The 22,530-nt window shown below is 37.1% G+C and overlaps 1 protein-coding gene across 9 annotated transcripts in view; it reads right to left on the bottom strand.

Annotated features, from left to right (window-relative positions):
• Positions 1 to 4,025: 4,025 nt before the first annotated feature.
• Positions 4,026 to 22,530, bottom strand: part of ISA3 (isoamylase 3) — an 88,823-nt gene continuing 70,318 nt past the window's right edge. For 5 of the 9 annotated variants that reach the window (XR_016054219.1, XR_016054217.1, XR_016054214.1 and 2 more), the window contains 6 exons: positions 21,468 to 21,547; positions 7,755 to 7,859; positions 7,570 to 7,668; positions 5,086 to 5,147; positions 4,616 to 4,727; positions 4,026 to 4,392 (listed from right to left, as the gene is read on the bottom strand). Coding sequence is in view for 2 of the 9 variants with exons in the window: in XM_006827861.4 (XP_006827924.2) it covers positions 4,273 to 4,392; positions 4,616 to 4,727; positions 5,086 to 5,147; positions 7,570 to 7,668; positions 7,755 to 7,859; positions 21,468 to 21,547 (578 nt within the window). In the remaining 7 variants the exon portion in view is untranslated. Of the gene's footprint in view, positions 4,393 to 4,615; positions 4,728 to 5,085; positions 5,148 to 7,569; positions 7,669 to 7,754; positions 7,860 to 21,467; positions 21,548 to 22,530 lie in introns of those variants that run through there. The other 4 variants (XR_016054220.1, XR_016054215.1, XR_016054213.1 and 1 more) reach the window with 2 other exon arrangements.

The following is a 22,530-nucleotide window of genomic DNA, read 5'->3' as shown; positions in this document are numbered from 1 at the left end:
ACGCAAAGTGTGCAATGCACACCACGTGCATGTGCACAAGGGCGTTTGATGGTACACTTTTCATGTAACCACTCTTGCAGTAAATGGGCAGCATCTTGGAGCTCTATAAAGGGGCTTTTTTTCCCATATGAATGACACTTTTCCAACACTTTTTCTCACACCATTCTCTGGAAATTTTCAAAGAGAATAATAGAGCAATCACTCCCTCTCTCTACTTGTTTTTCTCTTTTTCTTTCTCTAAGTAACCCTTTCTCTTTTTCTTTCTCTAAGCAACCCAAGACTGGTGTTTACAATGGGCTTCTAGTTAGGTTGCATAGAACCTTGAAACATTGGAAATTATACCTCTGTTTTTTTGTATCTCGAGGACGAGTTATCTTTCTTATGCACACCTATTACTTATTGAATGGGGGACAAATATCGCCTTAAAAAAGTACACTGCGTGCCCGAAACAATAAGGAAGTTAGATCCCTTTTGCTCTTATTTTTGTCCCTTTTAAACCAACCGATTTTTTCAACATGAATTTGATCTTCTTGGGTTGACAAGAGTGCCTAGGAACTGAACTTATTGGATTAGTTACTCTCATAACCCACTTTCAGTTTACTTCTAAAAGTTGACCATGAGGAGCCCCTGCCGGTGTCAGAAAGAAGCATTGGTGGCCCCATTGGATGAAGTTCTTGGTGTCACACACACACACATATAGGGGGGGGGGGGGTGGGGGGGGTTGCAACTCTAATTTCACCGTTGATCAACACTACTAGCTTTGGCATGTACGTGCGCATGTGTATGTGTATGTGTGTGTGTATGTGAGAGAGAGAGAGGCATCATGCAATAGTCCAATCAACACCAGTCTAGAAGACTTTAGTACTACTTCAAGCCATGGGCGAGCTCATTAGGTTTGGCTTGGCTGGGACTTTCTAATAAGCTTGGGCCCATTTATTTCTGATTTCGTGTCCACCGTAAGGGTGTAAAAAAACCACTTGAGGGCTTGTTTACAACGCAAATCTGAGAGATTTTTAATGAAACATCCCCAAATTTATGCTCTAAATTGTTAAAATTAAAGATCGGTTTAGAATGATGAAATCCTTCAAATTATGGTTCAAAGAGAATCATGATCTTAAAAGATCAAGATTCTATGATAACCACCCCGAGATTCAGCTTTAGATCACATAAAATCCATTAAAAAACCTCAAATAACATAAACAAATAAAAAAATACCTTAAAAAGTAAAATAAAAAAAAAGAAAGACTTAGTTGAATATGGTTCCTCTGTCCTAGCATAGGGAATTGGTGGTCCGAATTTGACTGGCGGTTGAAGCACTTTCATCTTCGACCCTTACAACTTTACTTGAATTTAAAAGTACCTATGCCATTTACATTCTAGGGTTTTTGGCTTGAATAAAATTTTGATTCTAAAATTAGGGTTTTGAATGTGAAGAGAATTAGCTAAGGTTTTCTTGATCTAGGGTTAGGGTTTGCATTCACCTAAGGTTTAGGTTAGGATTTTCTAGCGTTTTGGCTAACCTAGGGACTATTTCTCAAAATTAGGGCTTTTTGGTATCCAGAGTTATCACCAAAAATTTGATATAACTGGCTGGATAGTGCAATTCCCATTGTCTAGCTCATTTCTGGTTTGGACGACATAGTTCCCATCGTTTAGGCCTTTTTGGCCAAATGACATAGTGTCCGTCATATGGATAAAAATAGAATTTTTAATGAATAAAATTGTTCGCGCCATAACTTTCAAACTTTATATAAGATTTTGGCGCTTTTTAAACTATGGGAAAGCCCATGATCTCTACGATTTAGAATCAATTTTGGTCCAATTTTGGTAGATTTTGAATCAATTTTGGTCCAATTTAGGTAGATTTTGAGGGGTTACAAGGCTAGAACCTGTAAAATATCAATTTTTGGGTATGGGTTAGTTTCTTATGTTTATTAGGCTCAGGGGTGCCTAGGATGACTAGTTTGGTAGCTTAAAGTTTAGGAATTTAGAAAATTAGCCAATTCAAATTGGGTGTCTACCGTTGTCCTCTTTGGCTCACCTATTTTGGTGGGCAACAAAGAAGTAGATGCATGTAAACATTTTTTTAACCTTCCTCTAGTAATACGAAAAGGTTGGATGGTGCACTAGCCCATTTTTGGGGCATTTGTACGAGTCGCCACGTAATCCCACCTAGGAGTGGCAATGGGTCAGGGCTGCCTTGGCCCTACCCTAGCCGTAGTCTTAATAGGGCCAGCCCAAACCCAACCCGAGCGTAGCTCTATAATGGCTAGATTGGACAGCGTTGCATCGGGCCAAGTAAAATCGAAAGATAAGAAAAGAAAAAGGGTGCAGTTGCCATACGGATGCCTCCATAGCTGTAAAGGTAAGGTGTGCCTTCAAATTTTATCATGGTATATAATTTTGACGTAAAATGTCATTGGGATTATCTCAAAATCTATTTTATAAAATTTTAAATTTCAAAAATGGTTAAAATCAAGTAGATCTATAAATATATGAAAATTTTGAAAATGGATGGTAGATAATATGTTGTAAAATGCACTATTTCTGAGACTTAAAATCTTTTTATTTTTCATGATCATACATCTCGATGTTGAGATAATCAATCAAAGGATTTTTCAACATTAAAACTACATTTTCCGATGGACTTTTGAAGCGCATCCGTAGCTCTTCATTATAAGGTTGCAACCTTATATAAACTTTTTCCAAAGAAAAAACAAAGAAAAAGAGAGCCGGGACAGGCAGAGCCGAACTTAAAGTTGGACATGGAGATATAGCACGGTATATACTTTTTTTTTAATTATTTGTCTTTTTACTAGCTAGAACACTTACAGAGATCCAAATATAATAACCTCAATTCAAAATAAACAAATATCAATTACAAAAGAGTTTTTCACTTGCTGCTACTAATAAAACTTCTTTTATTCAATAAACAAAAATCACATAATAATATTGGGAACAAGAAAACACAAGATTGTAAAACATACAGTAAATTGCTAGAAAATTACCTCAACTAGATTTTACACATCCCACTCTGGATCTCCTCTTCAATAGCACACGAGATCAATGGTATATCTCAAATTTTCAAAGTATGAAGAAAACTTAGGCTACAACGCTTTATCAAATCAGAGAGCAATGGTAAAACTATAACTCAGACTAGGCTTCAATGTCTAATATGGAACGTGCCCCCTCTTGGCATGCCTTAATTTTTATTATTATTTTGATCTCTTAGTTATTTTACAGTATGAGTTTGTTTGTTGACCTTTTCTGACACTGGGTTTGCTAACCTCTTTCAATATTAAGTTTGGGGCTGATGGTTTTTCTCAAGATTGGATCTTGGATAGCGGCTTTCTTCAATATTGGATCTTGGTTTTGTAATTTATTTATTTTCCTTTTTTTGTTTCTTTTGTTTTTTGAGTGTCTGGATTTGAGTTCGTTGGGCTTATCAAGATTGCATTTGTTGTATCCCCAATTTTGGATCTAGTCATGGTGTAATTTTTCAACATCAAATTCTAGTTACGCATAAATTGTCAAGTTCGGATTCAGATTTGCTGGCATTTTCATTGTTGGGTTTTAGTTTCTATATTCTTTGAAATTTGGTTTAGGTTTGTCTGCCTTTTTCCATATCGACTATTTCAGTTTTGTGAAAATATTTCAAGCTGAGGTTTTTGTTTTTGTGAATTTCCTTCCCCTTGGGCTTTTCTCTTTTCTAAATTTGGATTCTCGTAGTTTGCAGTTAAAACATCAGTTTCCTCATCCCAGTCAGTCTCAAAAGTTTTGGCCATATTGATTATATATCATTGAGGCTTCCCAAGTACGGCCTCATGTAAGAATCATCTACTTGAAACTTTCACTGTCACGGTTATTGTTAATCAATTTACATAAATAGAACTCGGTCCAACAAATTGGAATGTTATAATGTGCAATATCTCAACTGGTATTAAAAGCCAGCAGCAGATATTCAAAACCACGATTAGAACTAGAGCAAAGTTGGCAATCTCAATCACAATACTAAGGGGCCTATAAAGCAGTAATATTCAATCTTTCAAGATTGGCATTCTTGGAACCTTTATTCATCTTTGTATGCATTGTTACAATAATTTTAGGACTCTACAGAACATGCTTCCAAATGCTTGAGTTTCCTTATTCCTGCCAGGGTTTTAGACATTGACAATGTGGTTGGTTGAATACAATAATCATAAGGGCCATTTCTACAGCGATCAGGAACACTAAACTAAATCTGTTAGCAACTGACGCAGGGTTATTGTTGCTCTACGAGGACTGTTTTGCTTCAAGAAGAATGGAGGAGTACGGGGCAACATTGTAAGCATCTTTAATGCCAGTAACACCATCCTGAACAAAATCGTCTGGAGAAAGAAGATTGGTGTCGATCTGCACAAGGGAGGTAGGAATCACAAGAATGATAACGCATGAAACTAATGGCACCAAAGAGATTATATGATGATGTAGATGCAATTAATAATTACTCTACATACAGAAGAAAAATTCATTTGTTTTTAACACATTAGGATGCTGTAGTGATCACATTCTTCTTCTTTCCAATAGGCAATAAGATATTATAACCACAGAAATAGGTCAAAGGATTGGAATATACCACTCGAAACCATTTTCTTCCAAGAGGAGGTGGGGGCATCACGGCATTGACAAAGTAGTTATGTGCGTTGAAAGCCAAGTAGATGTCGCTGCGAAGCTTGCTGTCATGGAGCCTAAAAGAGAATGAAGGTGAGAGCAATGACAATTTTAGATTGCAGTCAGAATATGTATAGAGAAATGCTTGTTAGATTGCAGTCAGAATAAAGAAAGGGAAGCACATGAATTAGACGCTACCAAACTTGAAGCTCCCGATATGTATAGAGAAATGCTTGTTAGATTGCAGTCAGAATAAAGAGCGGAAGTAGAATAGAGAACAACAAAATTTTTGAAGCATTAAAATGTAGAAGGAAATTCAAATATCTTATGTCAAACTGTTTAAATGCTTTGAAGAGCACTGTTGGTTCAGAAACAAATGAAGATCTCTTTTCCAAAAAAAAAAAAAGGAGAGGGAAAGAGAATATCTTAACTTACGTGAAGGCAAGGAATTTGCTGTTGTAGTTGTCCCAGTTATTCTCATGCCAAGTAATATCACTCTGCACAAGACAATGATTTGACAAAATATTTCATTAACTGAGAAAGGCTGAGTAGATACATTTGTTGACCATTGCATCACACTACTTCTCATCATTTTTACTCTTCTGGCAACTAAAACGATCAAGAAGCTCACATAGGTAACAATGCCCCTTCATTAAATGCCAGTACATTAATTGTTTTCATTGGTATCATACAGGCCAATCCCCAAAGTGCACTTTCAACCTAAAGAAGATTTATTACAAAAGCTACGGAAAATTGTTTGCAATAACATTTATTTCCTAGTACCTACCAACTCCCAGGAAGTTCAGGATAAAGGATTCACGTGCTCAAGATTGAGAAAACCTAATAAATTAACAAATTTATCCTCATAATCTTCCAACAAATTATGCACACGCATCTACAGTATTCATCAGATGTTTTCCCTTCACAGAAACATATCTCAAGAAACAATGAGTTCATAGGTCTTCCTACATTAACTTAGTAAGCTTCTGGAGCTTCAAGACTACAAATCCAGATACGGCACAGATGTGGATTGGAATTTACTCCAGCAGTCAAGTAACAATGCAAATCAATCGCTTGTGATAAAGTGCCCTATAGATGTTAGCTCATCGAGCACTTAAACCTGAAGCCATATAATGTGATGGACTCATTTCCAGCATCGCACATGTGGTTGGAACATGTTTATATTTTTGTATAGTGTTGCTACACACACAGGCATGTCTCTACACATACATACACACACACAGACATGAGTACTGCATGTGTAATGCGTGCAAGCATGCATATGCTACAGATAAGTGTGTTATGAGTGTGTCTATGTATGTATGCCTGCATGAATGCATTGACATGCACAGTACATGCTCATTCTTAAATAGCTTCATTAGAGAATATCGAAGGTCATCCAACTACAAAACCCCATGTTATAAAAAGTACAGCAAATTAGGTATTCTGACAGAAAACTTCAAATAAAACTACAAGATATTTGAACTGGGAACCAAGAGCTACATCACTCCTAATAGAGAGTATGTATATTTACTCCACATATGTTGTCCCAATGGCATTCGTGGGATTTTTATCTTTTTTCAAAGCACTGATTAGTCTATTTTAGGACTGATTGGTCCTTTTGTAACTTCTGTAGGGCAAAGTTGTTTTGGTAAGTTATCATGTGTACAAATACATAGAAGACCAAGTCCAACATGGCTCCTTTGCCTCTCTCCTTGCATGCTCTCCCTCTTACCTTCCTCTCACTCTCAACGTGCTTTTTCTCCATAACTCTCTCTTGAATTATTATTCCTAGGGCAAAATCAATTTGCTCTTATACAAACTGATGCAGCCAAAACTAATAACTTCTTGATTTTGAAAAGAAAAAAATATCAGTTTGGACTGCATGAACAATGCAGGAAGACATTCAAACTACTGGGGAAAAAAATGAGACCTGGGACATTGTTGATCTCCCCCCTGGAAAGAGGGTGATGGCAAAATGATGGATCTTCAAGTTCAAGGCATGATGGAAGCAAGCTAAAATCACGTCTCGTCATAGACCGACTGAAAATCAACTAGCAGATATTTTACCAAGCCGGGGGGCCAGGGCTGCCTTCGTACCATTCTAAGCAAGTTGGCATGCATGATATACACACAACGACATAAACTTGAGGTGCAATGTAGAGAGTACGTATATTTACTCCGTATATGTAGTCCTAAGGGCATATGTCAGATTTTCATCTCTTTTCGTACTGATTTGTCATTTTTTAGGTCTGATTGGTCCTTTAGTAATGTTTGTAGGACAATGTTGTGCTTTGTAACAGATTATGTATAAATATACATAATAGACAAACCCTAGGCCTGTCTTTTGGCCTCCAACGTACTTCCCTCCCTCTTCCTCTGCATGCTCTCTTTCTCTTCCCTTCTTCTCACTCCCAATGTGTTCTCTCTATATTCTCTCGCGCTTTCCATGGTGGTCACTCATGCCATATTCATCTATCCATTTAGAGGTTAATTGTTTATGACATTGAGAATTCCTTGATATTCATTTTTCTTTGTTAATAATTGAAATGCTTAATACTCATTATACTTATCCATAATTAGTGTGCAGCTTTCAGACTACAAATTATTTAACACTTGCCAGAGTTCCTTTTCGTCTTATTGTAAAAAATCATGTTTACTCAGCTAAAGTACGGCAGTAAGTCTCAACGAGCACTTTCCGATAGATTGATTGACCCAATTTACTGTCTCATTTTTGTCACCAAAATTTCAATGACATTTTATCAGAGAAAATGGAAACTACAGCATTGAGACTGGAGAATCTTCCACAGCATCTCATGCAGAAGGAATACTACCATTTAATAAAATCTGAATATGTGTATGTATCACATAATAATGACAAAGACATCTTAAAAAAGCACGAAGTTTTGCTCATATTACCTTGTCAAGAAATTTCTCACGTCCCAAAAGAGGATTCCTTCTACGGAATTTAATTATTTCGGAGAAAAACCTGAAGTGATCCTTTCTCTTCTCCTGTAGCTACTTTTTGAAAAAGAAAAAGGACATCATGAGTAATTTTAAACTGCTTTTAGAAACAAATTATAAAATGAAGCAAAAATAGTTACCTGTCCCCATTGGAAATGGTTGATGGATGTATCATGCCCATAACTGTTGTTGTTCCCATAGCGGGTGTGGCCGTATTCATCTCCCATTAAAATCATTGGTGTTCCCTATTGATTTCAAATTGGGCCATCACATCAGAAAAACAGATATGTAAGGGCAGGGTTATAAAGTATAGCCATCGATTTTTGATAATAAAAATATTACCATGTTAAGGCTTAAATAAAACACATTAAAGATTTTCGGGCCTTATACACAAAGGCCTCTATCACCATGGTTATAGCTCACTGCTCTAGGGAGGAACTATAAAGTCCTCAAAGTCGGCCATGTAACACCTTAATCAGGTTAACCTTCACACTCATGATGAGACTTTTAAACAAGACTAGAGACCTTACTTACATGTAGTGTTTCAAAGGAGTTTCTTCCTAGTATATGTCCTGTCAAACACACATCATCTCACATGGGATTCAATAGACCTACTTTGATGACTAGGTCTACCTTCACACACCAATGATAAAGTGTATCCATAGTCGTTTTGATAAATCAATTATTACATGCTTAAGGAGAGGGTATGACGTCAAAAGGCGACAAAAACCATAACATGGTTAGCTGCATCTAAAGGCATAGCAACAAGAAGTCAACAAGGAGAAGAATGAAGCCAAAAAATGACACTTGCAATAGAAGACATAATGTGGTACTAGATTTTATTATCAACTTGGTTATCATACACCATTCTTGCTCTTTCAGGGGACTAGAAAAAAGCCAAGAAAACACAATATCCGGTGGTAGAGTGACAAGCAAAACCATCACTTAGATCAATCCAAGGAAAAGCGCCCAACTGAGAGTGCTTTTAAGATAGTGTGAAATGTCATGAAGCGCTGACATGTAAGTTCAGCAAGGATTGGACTGTAGGATGAAGAATCCATCATGCACAAAGAGCCAAGCATTAGACTTCACTATGCCATCAACAAGCCTACCATCCGTAAGATGGAGTAAGAAATCTCAGTAGATCCATCACATGAAATTGGGATAGAATGGACAAATGTATTGGATAGAGTGGTGAGTTAGCTCCCAATACAAGTGAAGATTTAAAAAAGACCAGTACGATGCTCAGTATGTTCGATGACACGTGCTGGTTCCTGCTCTAAAGAAAGTAAGTTACATCAACTTATTTCTGAGGATTGTAGGCATATTGATGATATTCGTGACTACCACATGACCACAAATTCCTCAACCCCTATCTAAGAAGATGAAAATCTTAAATGACTGAAATAATTGAGGACGGGCCCAGCGTGGACCTTTAAGATATTCTAGAGCAAGACTTCCATGGTGCATTCCTAAGAAATTAAAGAGGGAATGTCGTGTCGATATTTCCAAAGAGAAATAGCAAACCGCATATGCATTCTACTTTATGAAGTTATTCAGGGGTATATTTATAATTGCGTATAATAATGTACTTATTCTCATATTTGTAGTTTCATGGTCATTATGAAGGACAAATACGCAATTGCTAGATTTTTTTGTACCCTTATATAACTCTTAATAAATAAGGGTTTTGAAACAATATAAAATATTCCTCTTGGAGTGCTGCCCACTCATGAACGAATTAGGGGTCATGTCACTTTTCTCTTTGCTTCCTCCTCACCCTTCTCCACCTACACTAGAACTTGTTCTTCTCTCTCAAGTATTCAATTTGATATTTTAACATGGTATTAGAGCAAGGTTCGGCAATTAACATGACCCATTGATCAAAAGTATCAAATTCTCTCTATTATCTTTTTTCTTTTTTTGTGAGAAGTTATTATCTTTTTCCTTTGTTAAATTCTTGATCTCTTTCTTTGTTGTATCCCAATATCCATTATTGTTATCAATCAATATCATTATAGTCACACCCATAGTCACTGGAATCTCTCCACCAACCTCGCGATTCCGGTTCCGAAACCGATTCCGCGTTTCCGTTAAGGAATCTCCATGGAAACGGTTTTTCAAAACCAAGGATATTCGATTCCTTAATTTCGAAATCTCGATTCAACACATCTTTAGAAACCATTTTTTGGAACCAAGGAAACTCGATTCCTTAATTTCGGAGTCTCGATTCAACACATCTTTAGAAACCATTTATCGGAATCAAGGAAACTCGATTCCTTAATTTCGGAATCTTGATTCAAAACATCTTTAGAAACCATTTATCGGAACCAAGGAAACTCGATTCCTTTATTTCGGAAACTGGACCAACACATCTTTAAAACCTTGATCTCATTAATTGTGGGTAGACGTTCCCAAATATATCGAATATGGATTCCAATAAGGATTACATTTTGATTCAAAAATAAATAAATTCAAGTATCAAAGAAAAAAAAAAAAAACGGGAAAATTGCATAAAACCCCCAAAAATGAACTTTCCAAGCAATTTACCCCCAACCTAACTTTTACTAGCAACTCTTTTCCCAAAACCATGTTTTCTAGCAAATACACCCCCAACTCAAAAAAAAAAAAAAAAAAAAAGACTAAAATACTCCTCCCTTACCTCACATGTTGACCATGGCGGTCCGACGCTTAACTCACTGATTTGGAACGGTCGGGCACTTCACCATTAATCATGGCGGTCCAGAGTTTGGAAGAGGCGGTCCGGCATTTGTTTCTAGATTAGTGAGCGGTGCGGCATTTGTGAGCTACGGTCTGGCAAAATTGATAATTGTGTTTGGAATAGGCGGCCCAACAGTGTATAGTTCCGGTCAGGCAGAATGGATGGGTCCGGCAATATACAACCAAGGTCCGACGTTTCCTTTTATTGGGATCCGAAAATGATTTGTTATGTACGGGAAGGGTATTTTCATAAAAAAAATGAACTTTTTGTATTGGGGAGGTATTTGATATAAAAATTGATTTTTGGGAAAAATATGTTAAAAACATTAGGGTTGGGTAAGTGCGTAGAAATTCTATTTTTTGGGGTTTGATGCAATTTTTCCAAAAAAAAAAAACCAATTCAAAGTACATAATATAAAATATCTATGATGGTTATGCTCTTCCTAAAGGAAATTGGAGTAGAAATCTTCTTTCGAATGCTTCTAGTGGTTGCAGGATTTCATTATTGTACTTGTGCAACCCTAGATGGATTTTACTGTAAATTTAAAATATACTAGTAAATAGAACACATACAATTAAATGTAAAACCATGGCGTACACATAATCCTATTTTGTCTTTATAATAATGAAGTCAAAATCACAATTTAGAAATACTTATGTTTTGTATACAATGACCGTAAGCTCAATAGTCAACACAATCACTATAAAATTTGGGAAACCTTCGAATAAGAGACATCCAATATAGGTTCTAAAGTTGATAAGGCTCAAGATGTGCTTGGGGCTTCATTCTCCATAGAAATGAAATCTTGATTCCTGCTAGGGGTCGTCAAACGCATTCCATAGTCCATATTATTGTAAATCTCGATCTCAAACTAGCGTGGATCTCTGATTCATATACTTCAGCAACTCGATTCCAAAGATGTCAAAAATTTGATTCCGCATAGTAATGAATCTTGCAGTGTATCAAAAAGCGCTAGGTGGGTCCTAGACAGCCTCGGGGGTCCAGGCCGCCTAGGCGGGCGCCCAGAACCTGAGCGGCTACCTAGTTAAAAAAAATAAAAATCTCAATATACCATATTTCAAGTTGAAAAAGAAAAAAAAAAGATAGAAGTCGAGAAGAGAATTTTGATAATCCATATTGTTAAAACAGTAAACTGCAAAACCATACAAGTGTAGGATATAAAAGTGAACACTCAACACAACAGAAATATACAGAAATTTAGAAAATATACAGTCTAACAAAAGTCAACATTCATGACTCAACACAACAGTCAACAGACTCAACACTCAGCAGTCAGCACCAAGAGGCAAGAGTCCTCAGTCATCATCATCATCATCATCAGCATCAGAAGGAATATCAATATGGCAAGCCTCATCATATGCATCAGAGTCGAGGCCATCATCATCAGAGTCATCTCCCTCTTCAATATGACGCTCGTCCTCCTCTGTTTCTTCTGAATCTGCCTCTTCCTCCTCCTCTTCTTCTACCTTCCTCTTATTAGTATGTGCAGTCTGTGCAGATGAGGCCCTAGGAGTCTTAGCTGCTCTACCCTTTTTTTGTGCTTCTCTGAACTCAAATATTGTATAATTTCCTCCTTGGTAGCCTTAGGAACATTTTTACACGGGGCAACATCCCCCGTCATACCGGTAAATGCCCCCATTAGTATCCTTTCCACAATAATTACATTTAATACGATTTTATCACTTGGATTTGGGTTATAACCATACTTCCAACCCAGATCACCACTCCGACTAGAAACTAGAGAAGATACTTCCATAGAACAAGGTTTATTTTCATCCTTTTTTGGTTCTTCAAAATTCAAAAGATGTCTAATCTCATCTCGAACTGCTTCAAGAACCTTTGTACAAGAAGCAACATTACCTCTAACACCAGCAAGGTGTTTTTTGAATCTGTTAATACCCCATTGGTATCTTTTTCACAAAAATTACACCTTATAAAATTTTTATCATTTGGTTTTGGGCTGTACCCATTCTTCCAACCCGGATCACTTTTTCTAGGAGTAGCAGAAATAGATCTATGACAAGGATTTTGTTCTTGTATTTGTTTTCCATAACTTAAAACTTGCTTAATCTCCTCCTTGATAGCTTCAGGATCATTTTTGCAAGGGGCAACATCCCCCTTAATACCGACAAGATGTTTCTTAAACCGGTTTATGCCTCCTTTTGTATCTTTTTCACAAAAATTACATCGAACGCAATTTTTGTTATTTGGATTCGAGTTGTATCCATATTTCCAACTCGGATCTCCACTCCGACGAACTCTTAAAGAAGACATGTAAAAATAAAACAAGCAATCTAAAAAATGCACTTACTTTGGTTGCTTGAACTCCAAACTTTGAGACGATGATTCGATCCAATGAAATGTAGTTTTTTGGAAGTTTCAGTTACTCTAAAAGGGGTTCTGGTGGGTTTAGGGTTCAAATGAACCTAAAATCCATCATTCTTAACTTTTATATCTTTGAAAAACAATGAAAAAAAAGAAAAAATAGTTTTCCCTCTTGGCGGGGCGCAGGCCCTGGGCGGCCAACCAGGGCTGGGCGTTGGGCAGCCAACCAGGGCTGGGCACTGGGCGGCCGCCTAGGCGGATTCCGTACTGCCTAAGCGGCCGCTCAAGGACCACCGCCCAGTTTGGCCACTTAGGCCTAGGCGATGCGCCCAGGCCTTCTGGACCGCCTAGGCACTAGACAGTCCGCTTTTTAAATCATTGGAATCTTTATTCCTGGAGTGTCGATTCCAGGGGGGCAAGAATCTTGATACTAAGGAGGACAAAATCTCGATTCCATATGTGAATGAAACTTGGATCTATTTCGATCGAAACACGATTCTCAAAAACTAGGAATCTCGATCCTCGTGATTCCTATTTTACGGAGAATGATTTTTAAGGCAAGAATCTCCTAGCCGGTGGCGATTCCGCTATTCCGGTTCCAAAAACAATTCGGGTTCCCAGGCGTTTCCAGCAACTATGGTCACACCTATTGCTTTGGAATGAAATCCCTGGCATAAAACCCTAGATCACTCTTAACCCTAAATCTCTTCTTCTCTCAATCACTTCTTCACACTAAATTCTTTATCTTGATGTGAACAATAGACTCTACTTACAATTCATATTTGAACAGTAAATCCCTTCTCTTTCAAAGAAAAACAAAGGATGTTATTTATACTTTCTTTGAGCAATTTCATTGTATGGAAAGGAGCTATGATTCCTTTCATCAAATGCCTATGATCACCAAAGAGAAAGTCACCACCATTGTTCATCACCAAAGAGAAAGTGATTCAGAAAGAATTTCGCAAGAAAGAAAATCAAATACTCTATTGATTGGAAAATTAAGGAGGAAGCCTACAAGCCAGGCTCCAATGGCTCTGCACTAGTTAAACAAGAAATAAGATAACAAAACTCAACTCTCTATCCTAACTTTAGAGAGACCCTTATTTATAATAAAATACCTTAATTAGAGCCCAAGAAATCCTAATTCTAATTGAAATAGAAGTCCTAATTATAATAAAATTCTTAATGACATTTTTACCCCTGATGAAATAAAATATTCCAAAAGTAATCTAACTACTTTCCTAAACTACTCCTAAAATCATAAAAAATAAAAAAACCCTATAATCCCTAAAAAACGCAAAATTCCTATATATATATATATATATATATATATATATATATATATATGTCCTTTGAAATTAAATAAAACTTTAAAACGAAGAATAATTTTGTCATGCATCAAACTTCCCTAGTTGGAGAAGACTCGTCCACGAGTTTTGAAGTAGATAAGATGAAGTTTGTGTTAGTCGCATAACCTTTCCCAACCCGAACATTATGCTTTGAATCCTTGGACTTATGGTTATTGACCCAATTAAAAAGCACAATGATTATAAATTAAGACTAGGGCTTTGAAATCAACTGACAAGCACATAAACTCTTTTGAGAAAACCGTGAGGAAAGGGTCACAATTATGTAGATAGAGTCTTTTCAGCAATATAAACTTGTTAAAATTGCCTAAGTGCAGCCCTAGAGCATATCATAAGTTCATCTTCAAGATGAGCACTAGATTCGATGGTCGAACAAACAACTTCACCTATTGATTCTTCTTTGGAACCCTTCATCGTTTTCTTCTTCAAAGATGGGATCTCCTACAAGATCTTGTTTTTCATCTGGGCATATTTTGGATACAACTTGCATCAAAATCTGGTATTGTCCATCTTCAAATCAAAAACCCTTGAGAGATGTCCCCTACATCTAAGTCCTCCACCACTTTCTTCTTCACTCAGACTACTCAACGTGCCCAGTAGTGCAAAAGGGCTGTATTCAACATCTTCTTGGACTGAAAGATCACCATCTTGCCATGAGTGATGCCCGTGAGTTGTTGCACAAGATGCTGAATCGCCCTCCTGAGATCTTCAATCTATTAATCTTTAGCATCACGGAGTAAGCCTACAAGACCTCCTCTTTCTTGACCCCTTCTTACTGCTATGGTTCATGAAAATCACAAACCGTAGGAAGAAAATCAGTATCCCTAGAATGAAGTTGGCAAATCTAGGCTGAAATAAAAACCCCCAAGGTTGAAATCACAAACCCAATGTTGAAATCAGCGAACACTAGGTTTGAAAAAAAGTCTCTTTCCTTGCCGATTACAAAATCCCCGCTTTGATACCAATTGATGCAACAAGAATTTCTCAGGAAAAAAATCAAATAATTTATGATTAAAAAATTTAAAAAATCCCCGCTTTGATACCAATTGATGCAACAAGAATTTCTCAGGAAAAAAATCAAATAATTTATGATTAAAAAATTTAAAAGGAAGCCTATAAACCAAGCTTCAATGATTCAGCGCTGGTTAAACCAAAATAAGATATGAAAACCCAACAATCTTATCCTACATTCTCTAAAACAAACCCTATTTATAATAAAAGACCTTACTTAGAGCCCAAGTAATCTTAATTCTAACTGAAATAGAAGTCCTAATTAAAATTAAATACATAACGACATTTTAACCACTAGTAAAACAAAATATTCCATAAGCATTATAATTGCTTTTCTAAACAACTCCTAAAATCCTAAAAATATATAATAAAAAAAAAGCCTATAATCCCAAACACACTTAAAACCCCCAAAATTAAAAATAAAATATATCTTTTGAAATTAAAAAAATTAAAATTAAGAGAACAAGTATGCCTTGCACTAGGAAGTGAGTATGAAAGGAAAGAGAGAAAAGTTGTAAAGGATACTTATTTAATCTTACTTTGTAAATAAAGGATATGATTTCAATACAAATCCTGCTATTTTTGTAAGATATTACATTTCATTTCAATGTTTTTAAATACTAAAACAATAGCTAAACCGAGGAAATAAAAAATGAGGCAGCAAGAAAAAGAGGTCTCTCTCGCACACTTTTAAGAATATCGCCACCATCATCATTTAAGCCTTATCCCAACTATTTGGGATCAATGTTTCAAAAAATGCTAGGCGGCACTTAGGCAGTTGGGGGGGTCCATGCTGCCCAGCACCTAGGCGAGCGCCCAGAACCTGGGCAGCCCAGTAGAAATGTTTTTTTTTTTTTTTTGGGGTTTCTCTCTCTAAAACAGCCTCTAATGGGTTTTAGATTTCAAATGAACCTAAAACGCACAATTTTGCCCATTTAGTATTAAAAAAATGACCCAATAATACCCTCAAGGAGCCGCATTTCCTCCCCTGGTGGGGCGGAGGCCTTGGGCGGCCGCTTAAGCTGGTTCAGATGGGCACCCAGCGATATCCGCCTGGCGGGCGCCCAGGCACTGGGCGATTCGCTTTTGAAACTATGTTTGGGATTGGCTACATAAATCATCTTCGACCATTCCACTTTATCAATGACCATTTTAAGAATATGGTGGGTCCAAATCCCCTAACAATCATGAGAAATGTTGGACTCGACATTTTCTATATCAAATGTGACATTGGGACCATTGGATTTAAAACTCTTGTTCTGATGGATGAGAATTTAAGAATACATTCTCCCCAAAAACGATTACAAAACATGAGCTTGAATTATAATTGCTTTGGCTCTTTGTTTCTTTCTTGGTGCATTTGGATTTTTAATTAACGACTGCTCTAGGGGCACAACAATTGGAGGAACCTTTGACATAAAATAGGTTGGAGGTCATAGATACATTCATAGGATTAAGATATCCAAAGTGTGAGAAGCTTTGAAAAAGATGAAGATAGGAAAGGCTTTAGGACCAGATAGTATCTGCATAGAGGTTTTGGAAGTGCATGCGAGACATTGGCATATTTTGGTTGACCGAGCTATTCAACGAGATTTTTGAGAACAAAGAAAACACTAGATGAATGGAGAAAGAGTATTGGCATACCTATTTACAAGAATAAATGCGGCATACATACTTGTATGAACTATCAAGGGATCAAACTTACTAGCCAAACGATGAAATTGTGGGAGAGAGTGATCGAGCAATGATTAACATGAAACAAGTGCATCAAAAAATCAATTCAGTTTAAAGTCAGGGAGGTCAAACCTTGAGGCTATTTTCCTGCTTAGGCAATTGACTGAAAGTATCTAAAGATAAGAGAAGACCTCAATATTATCTTTATTGATTTTGAGAAAGCATACGATAGGGTACCTAGAGAGTTAATTTGGTGGGTAATGGAAACGAAAGGAGTCTCTAGATGATATATTGACATGATGAAGGAATATATGTGGGAGCGATAACTAATGTATGAACAACTAGTGGAGAGACATGTAAGTGTCATTAACATTAGGCTTATACTAAGGGTCAACATTGAGCTCATATATTTTTGCTTTGGTTATGAACAAGTTAACTCAACATTTATAGGATGAGTACTATAATGTATATTGTATGAGGACGATATTGCTTTAATTGATGAAATTAAAATTACAGACAACATTGAGAGACATGTAAGTGTCATTAACATTAGGCTTATACAAGGGGTCAACATTGAGCTCATATATTTTTGCTTTGGTTATGAACAAGTTAACTCAACATTTATAGGATGAGTACTATAATGTATATTGTATGAGGACGATATTGCTTTGATTGATGAAATTAAAATTACAGACAACATCAACGTAAAGTTAGAACTTTGGCAGGGATGCTCTAGAATATAAAGCCAGACTAAGAGAATCTATGGATTGTAAGTTAAATAATAATAGGAGTAGAAACCAGAAATTAATTAAGAATGATGGCTAAGAAGTACCTCATCATCTTCATCAGAGCCTTATCCCAAATACTTAGGGTCGGCTATACGAAGCCTGTTCCGCCATTCTGCTCTATAAAGGGCCATACCCTCAGTAAGTCCATATTGCCCCGTATGCATATTGCTTACGGAGAACAACCTAGTAGGAACAAATAATGTAGATTTAGGATTCTTGAAAAGTTGTGACAAAGTTTTATGCGAGCAACCTACGTTAACACAACCTTCCTTTACCCAAGCTTGGGACCGGCATGACCGCTAAAAGGCTAGTTCAAAGTATCTAGAGGAGATTATTTCTGATATCTTGAGTCAATAATCCATGACCATGGAGAGATTGAGGAACATGTTATATATAGAAATAGAGCTGGATGGATGAAGTGGAGATGTGCTTCAGGAGTCTTATATAATGGAAAGTTCTATAGGATGGCTATAAAACCAGCCATGCTTTATGGGACAGAATGTTGGGCGTTTAAGAAACAACATACCCATAGAATGAGTATAGCTGAGATGAGGATGTTGAGATGGAAAAGTGACAAGAAAAGATAACCTTCGGAACGAATACATCTGAGGGAACTTAAAGGTGGCTTCAATAAGCGATAAGATGAGGGGAAGTAAACTTAGGCAGTCTAGCTATGTGCAACGTCGACCTAGAACAGCACCGGTTAGGAGGAGCAAGTTGGTTCTAGTGGAGGATCTAAAAGGGAAAGGAGAAGACCTAAAAAAACATATATGGAAGTAGGGAGAAGAAATATGGTGACTTATTGTTTGAGGATATGACTTTTGATACAGTGGAATGGAAAAATAGGATGTGTAATCGATCTCAAATTGTTTGGATAAGACTCAGATGATGATGATTATGATGACAATGATGCTTCTTAAAATTATCTTCCCAGAGCAGAGTGCCTTAATACAAGGCCAAATTATTAAACAACATTCACTTGGAACAACGCTTTTCTGCAAGCTTTTGCTTCATGGCTTATGGGGGTCTCAGTCAAGTTTCCCTTCATCACAAGCTCTCATCATCATTATAGAGGGACTCTTAGTAGAGGTTTGAAGGAACTAATCGACTGGCGTCATATCACACACTGTGATACCACAGGGCTGTCACATTATCTCCGCTGATTATTTATATGCTGATGATATGCTCATCATTATGAGGGGGAATCAGTACACTATCTAAAAGAGTTTCTCAATAATTTACTCCAAGTACTTTAGGATGCTCATTAACCATGAAAAGAATTATTTTCATGCTTATGGTACAAGTTGCTTCTATACTTCTGCTATCCAACAATCATACTCAACAGTTATCTCAACATGGTAAGATAACCCCCATGAGCCATGCTCTATTAAGTACTTTGGCATGCCCATCACGATGGCCGAGTAACGAGCAGCATGTTTCGATATCTACAGAGTACAAATCCGAGACTTCTGGTTGGAAATGAAGATTATTTTATTTAAGCATGCACCAAAGTCTGACTCAATCAGTATTCAGTAGCATCTCTATTTACCTTTTCAGCTCTTCCAGTTTTCATTTCCATCATTGCTGAAATTGACGGCATTCTCAGTAGGGTCTTCTGGTCTGTCTCTAGGAATAAAAACAAAAACCCATTGGATTGCATGAGATACAACTTGCCACCCAAAGATTGACAGTGTTAAGGGATGCAAAAGGTTACTGGATGGCAATACCACTGGTACTTAAACTGGCCTAGAATCGTATTAATCAAAGCTTATTATGGTTAAATACGTGATGGAAAAGTACATTAAAGATTCTCATCTTTATGATGCCTGTCCCAAACCAGGTTGTTTGATAGATGAAAGGTTCAGAATGGATCATCAATTTCCCTGTTGTTCGATAGATGATCTTCCAAACCCCTTTCGCTACTAGATCCCTGAATCCTGTCTGGGAGGATCTCCTATAAAATTATAATGAAGGACCACCAATTCAATCTTGGAACATAACACAGGTTTCTGGTTGTGATTGTCCAAGCCATTCTTATCAGGCTCACTAACTCACCCCTTCTGTGTCTCCCTTGCCCCAAATGATTGACTTGGGGGACACAAAATCTAGGAATTTTCCCTATTAATCAGCAAGTTCGGTGGTTCGCCAAAGACATGCAATTATGAACCAGGTTAATCTTATTAGGTCCTTCATTGCCACATGTCAGTTGATTCACAAGTCAAGCAAAAAGGGCATCACCATAGCTTCCTCCTGCGACCTGTGCGGCTCAAGGGAAGAGTCTATCCTTCATCTATTTTGGAATTGTTTGGTGACGAAGAAAATTTGGGATTTCCCTATCTGGCTTGATACATACACACTTTCAAACCAGGTCTTATTATGCTAATGAACCAATATGCTCCCTCAAGCTCTACCATCAAAGAGGTTCCTCCGGAGTCATTCTCTTCTATGTACAGGAGATATGGAGCGTAATGAACAAAGTAAGACACATGGGATACTTTAATGCAGCTCATGAGGGTCATTAGAAGAGTGACGAGATGGATTCAGATATTTCACCTCCATTGCCCTCTTACAGACTCACATTTCAAGATGATATCTATTTTTTATCGGCCTGGGGAGTTCTTTTCCCTCTTGAGATGGCTCCACATATATCCCCAATTATTTGGCCCCCTTCACCACCTGACTAGACCAAAATTAACTCTTACATAGAGGTAATCCAGGTCAGGCATGAGGGGTGGTGTGATTATGGATACTCACAAGTTCAAGTTAAAGGGGTGCTGTGGCTTCAAAGAAGCCACTTGTTAAGAGAACTCCCTCAAGGTCTCCTCTTGGCATTAGACTTGACTCCAGCACTCAGTTCATCAGATACTCCACAACACTGTATAGCATGGTTACTTTCTATCTGCATCTGCTAAACAGGGTGCTCCATATTTATCTAGAAGAAAATCAATTGGCTGATTCTCTTGTGAACCAGTATTGTAACCTCCAGGCCTCCGGTTGCTTCAGTTCTCCAGATTTAATCTGATATAACATTTTATCTTCAATAAGATTTATAACATTCATCAAAAACAAAGAACACGCATCCATCTCCCATGGACCGTAGAGTCCATGAAATGGCCTATCTCAAGTGAGCAAATCGCACTTGGTGCCCTGATAAATGAGTTGTGCAATTGTTAAATTCATTAAGCTCAAATTAATTTTTATATGGATATAGTATACGCCTTGATACCATCAAAACAGTAAGAATACCATACAAAACACTAAGAGATTAAAGCAGGTGTAAACCATTGAATATGATATGTTCAAGTCAGGGGCAATGATATATAAATGGCTATGTAGTTTTCTCCTCCTTGTTTTTGGAATATTTAGCATAAGACTTGAGAGAACCACCATGTTTGAAGATAGTGAGATCTTGTAGGAGTTCTCATGGGAGAACTTACTCTGGTGAATCATTTGCAACATGAATCACCAAAAGCTATAGAAGATAAAACTTCTAAATCATAAGACAAACAAGGAAATCTACAGTTGACTATCTTTGAAATAGATCTTAATAAAAATTTCATAAATAAAATAAGAATGTAGGACAACAATCTGACTCAGAAAATTATTATTTTTTTCAAACTCGCCCATTCTGAATCGTACTTGCACGAGTCACTCAAACCCAGCATCCAGGTCCGATTGAAAAAACTAGTGACCAGCTTAGTCTCACTTCCCAATTTTTCTTTGTTCAGTTTTTTAGACTCGGGTGAGTCTAAATCGTACTCAATGAGTCTCACTCCCTGACACAGACCTAGGCTTTACCCAGTTCCAGGCCTGAGTCCAAGCTTGAAAACACTAATAGCAGAGGTCATGTCATGTAGCATGTTATTCATTCATGATAAAGAGTAACATAAATATGGAAATGGTAAAGCATGAGACACGTCATATAGATCTTAATGAGGGAGCTACCTGTGAGATCATCAATGCCAAATGGAAGTTTTTCATTTGTCGTGATCGTAGCGACTGTAGTTCAGGATCATCAGTTTCACCTACATTATAGAGACAATAAGACTTGAAGGATTTAGAGAAGAATATACCAAAGAAATTGATTAGTATAACCTCAGATTTTTAAGTAGGAAATGCTATTCACAAGTCTTGATGGATTTGCATAGATTGCTCCAGATTCTGTATGCCTCCAGAGAGATTTCTAGGAATGGTTCGCTTGAATACTCTAGAGATTACTAGGTATTGTTGGCATGGAACACTTGACAAATTACTAGGATAACACAGAGATACTGTGGCTTATTTTCTCCTGTTAGCCAAAGCTTCTACAGACGTGGGATTTTACGAATTGCTGAACATGAATTATGTACTAATGGGTGCTATGTCCTAATCTTAAAAAATCAGCAACTTACACTACAGTGACTCCACAGGGTGACTCATTCATCCTAGCACTTTGCTTGCAGAAATCTGTGTTAAGTGAGGTTTATGTGATGTCATCCTATTGAGGATATTGCAACATTTGACATACTCTTCTAATTCGTTTAGTAATATGGTAATATTCATATTCGTATTTTATGCAAAGTAATAGTTTAGACATTTCTGGGTTGGAATATACAATAATAAATTCTTCATCTCTAATTATCTAGTGTTCTTCCAGTTCTAACAGAGATTTGTATATATTTGGGCATAACATTGGAATCCCTTTGCACTGCACATACTGCAGTGCTTAGTTATTTTCATTATGTGCATGTGTGTGTGCATACAGGTCCTCGCACATGTGTGCTGGTGCATGTGTGGGTTGTTTCTCTTATTCTCATTTAGGGGCATGGCACTCACCTGCAAACCTTAAGCCAAATCTAAGGTCAACCTCCAAAGACAAGATTAAAATAACAAAAAGGCAATAAAACATGTCTTGGAAATGCTCATAAACTACCTTCTCTAGAATCAGGAAGGAAGAAATATGGGCAAAATAAGAACAAGATAACCAATCATTGATTATCAGCTCTGTTGTGTGAAGGTCCAGCAAAGA

The sequence above is a fragment of the Amborella trichopoda genome, chromosome 4 (genome assembly GCF_054954075.1).
Source record: "Amborella trichopoda isolate Santa Cruz 75 chromosome 4, AtrichopodaSantaCruz75HAP2 v2.0, whole genome shotgun sequence".
In the NCBI taxonomy this organism is placed as follows: Eukaryota; Viridiplantae; Streptophyta; class Magnoliopsida; order Amborellales; family Amborellaceae; genus Amborella; species Amborella trichopoda.
Note: the sequence above shows the minus strand (reverse complement) of the source record. Positions and strands in the feature narration are given on the sequence as shown.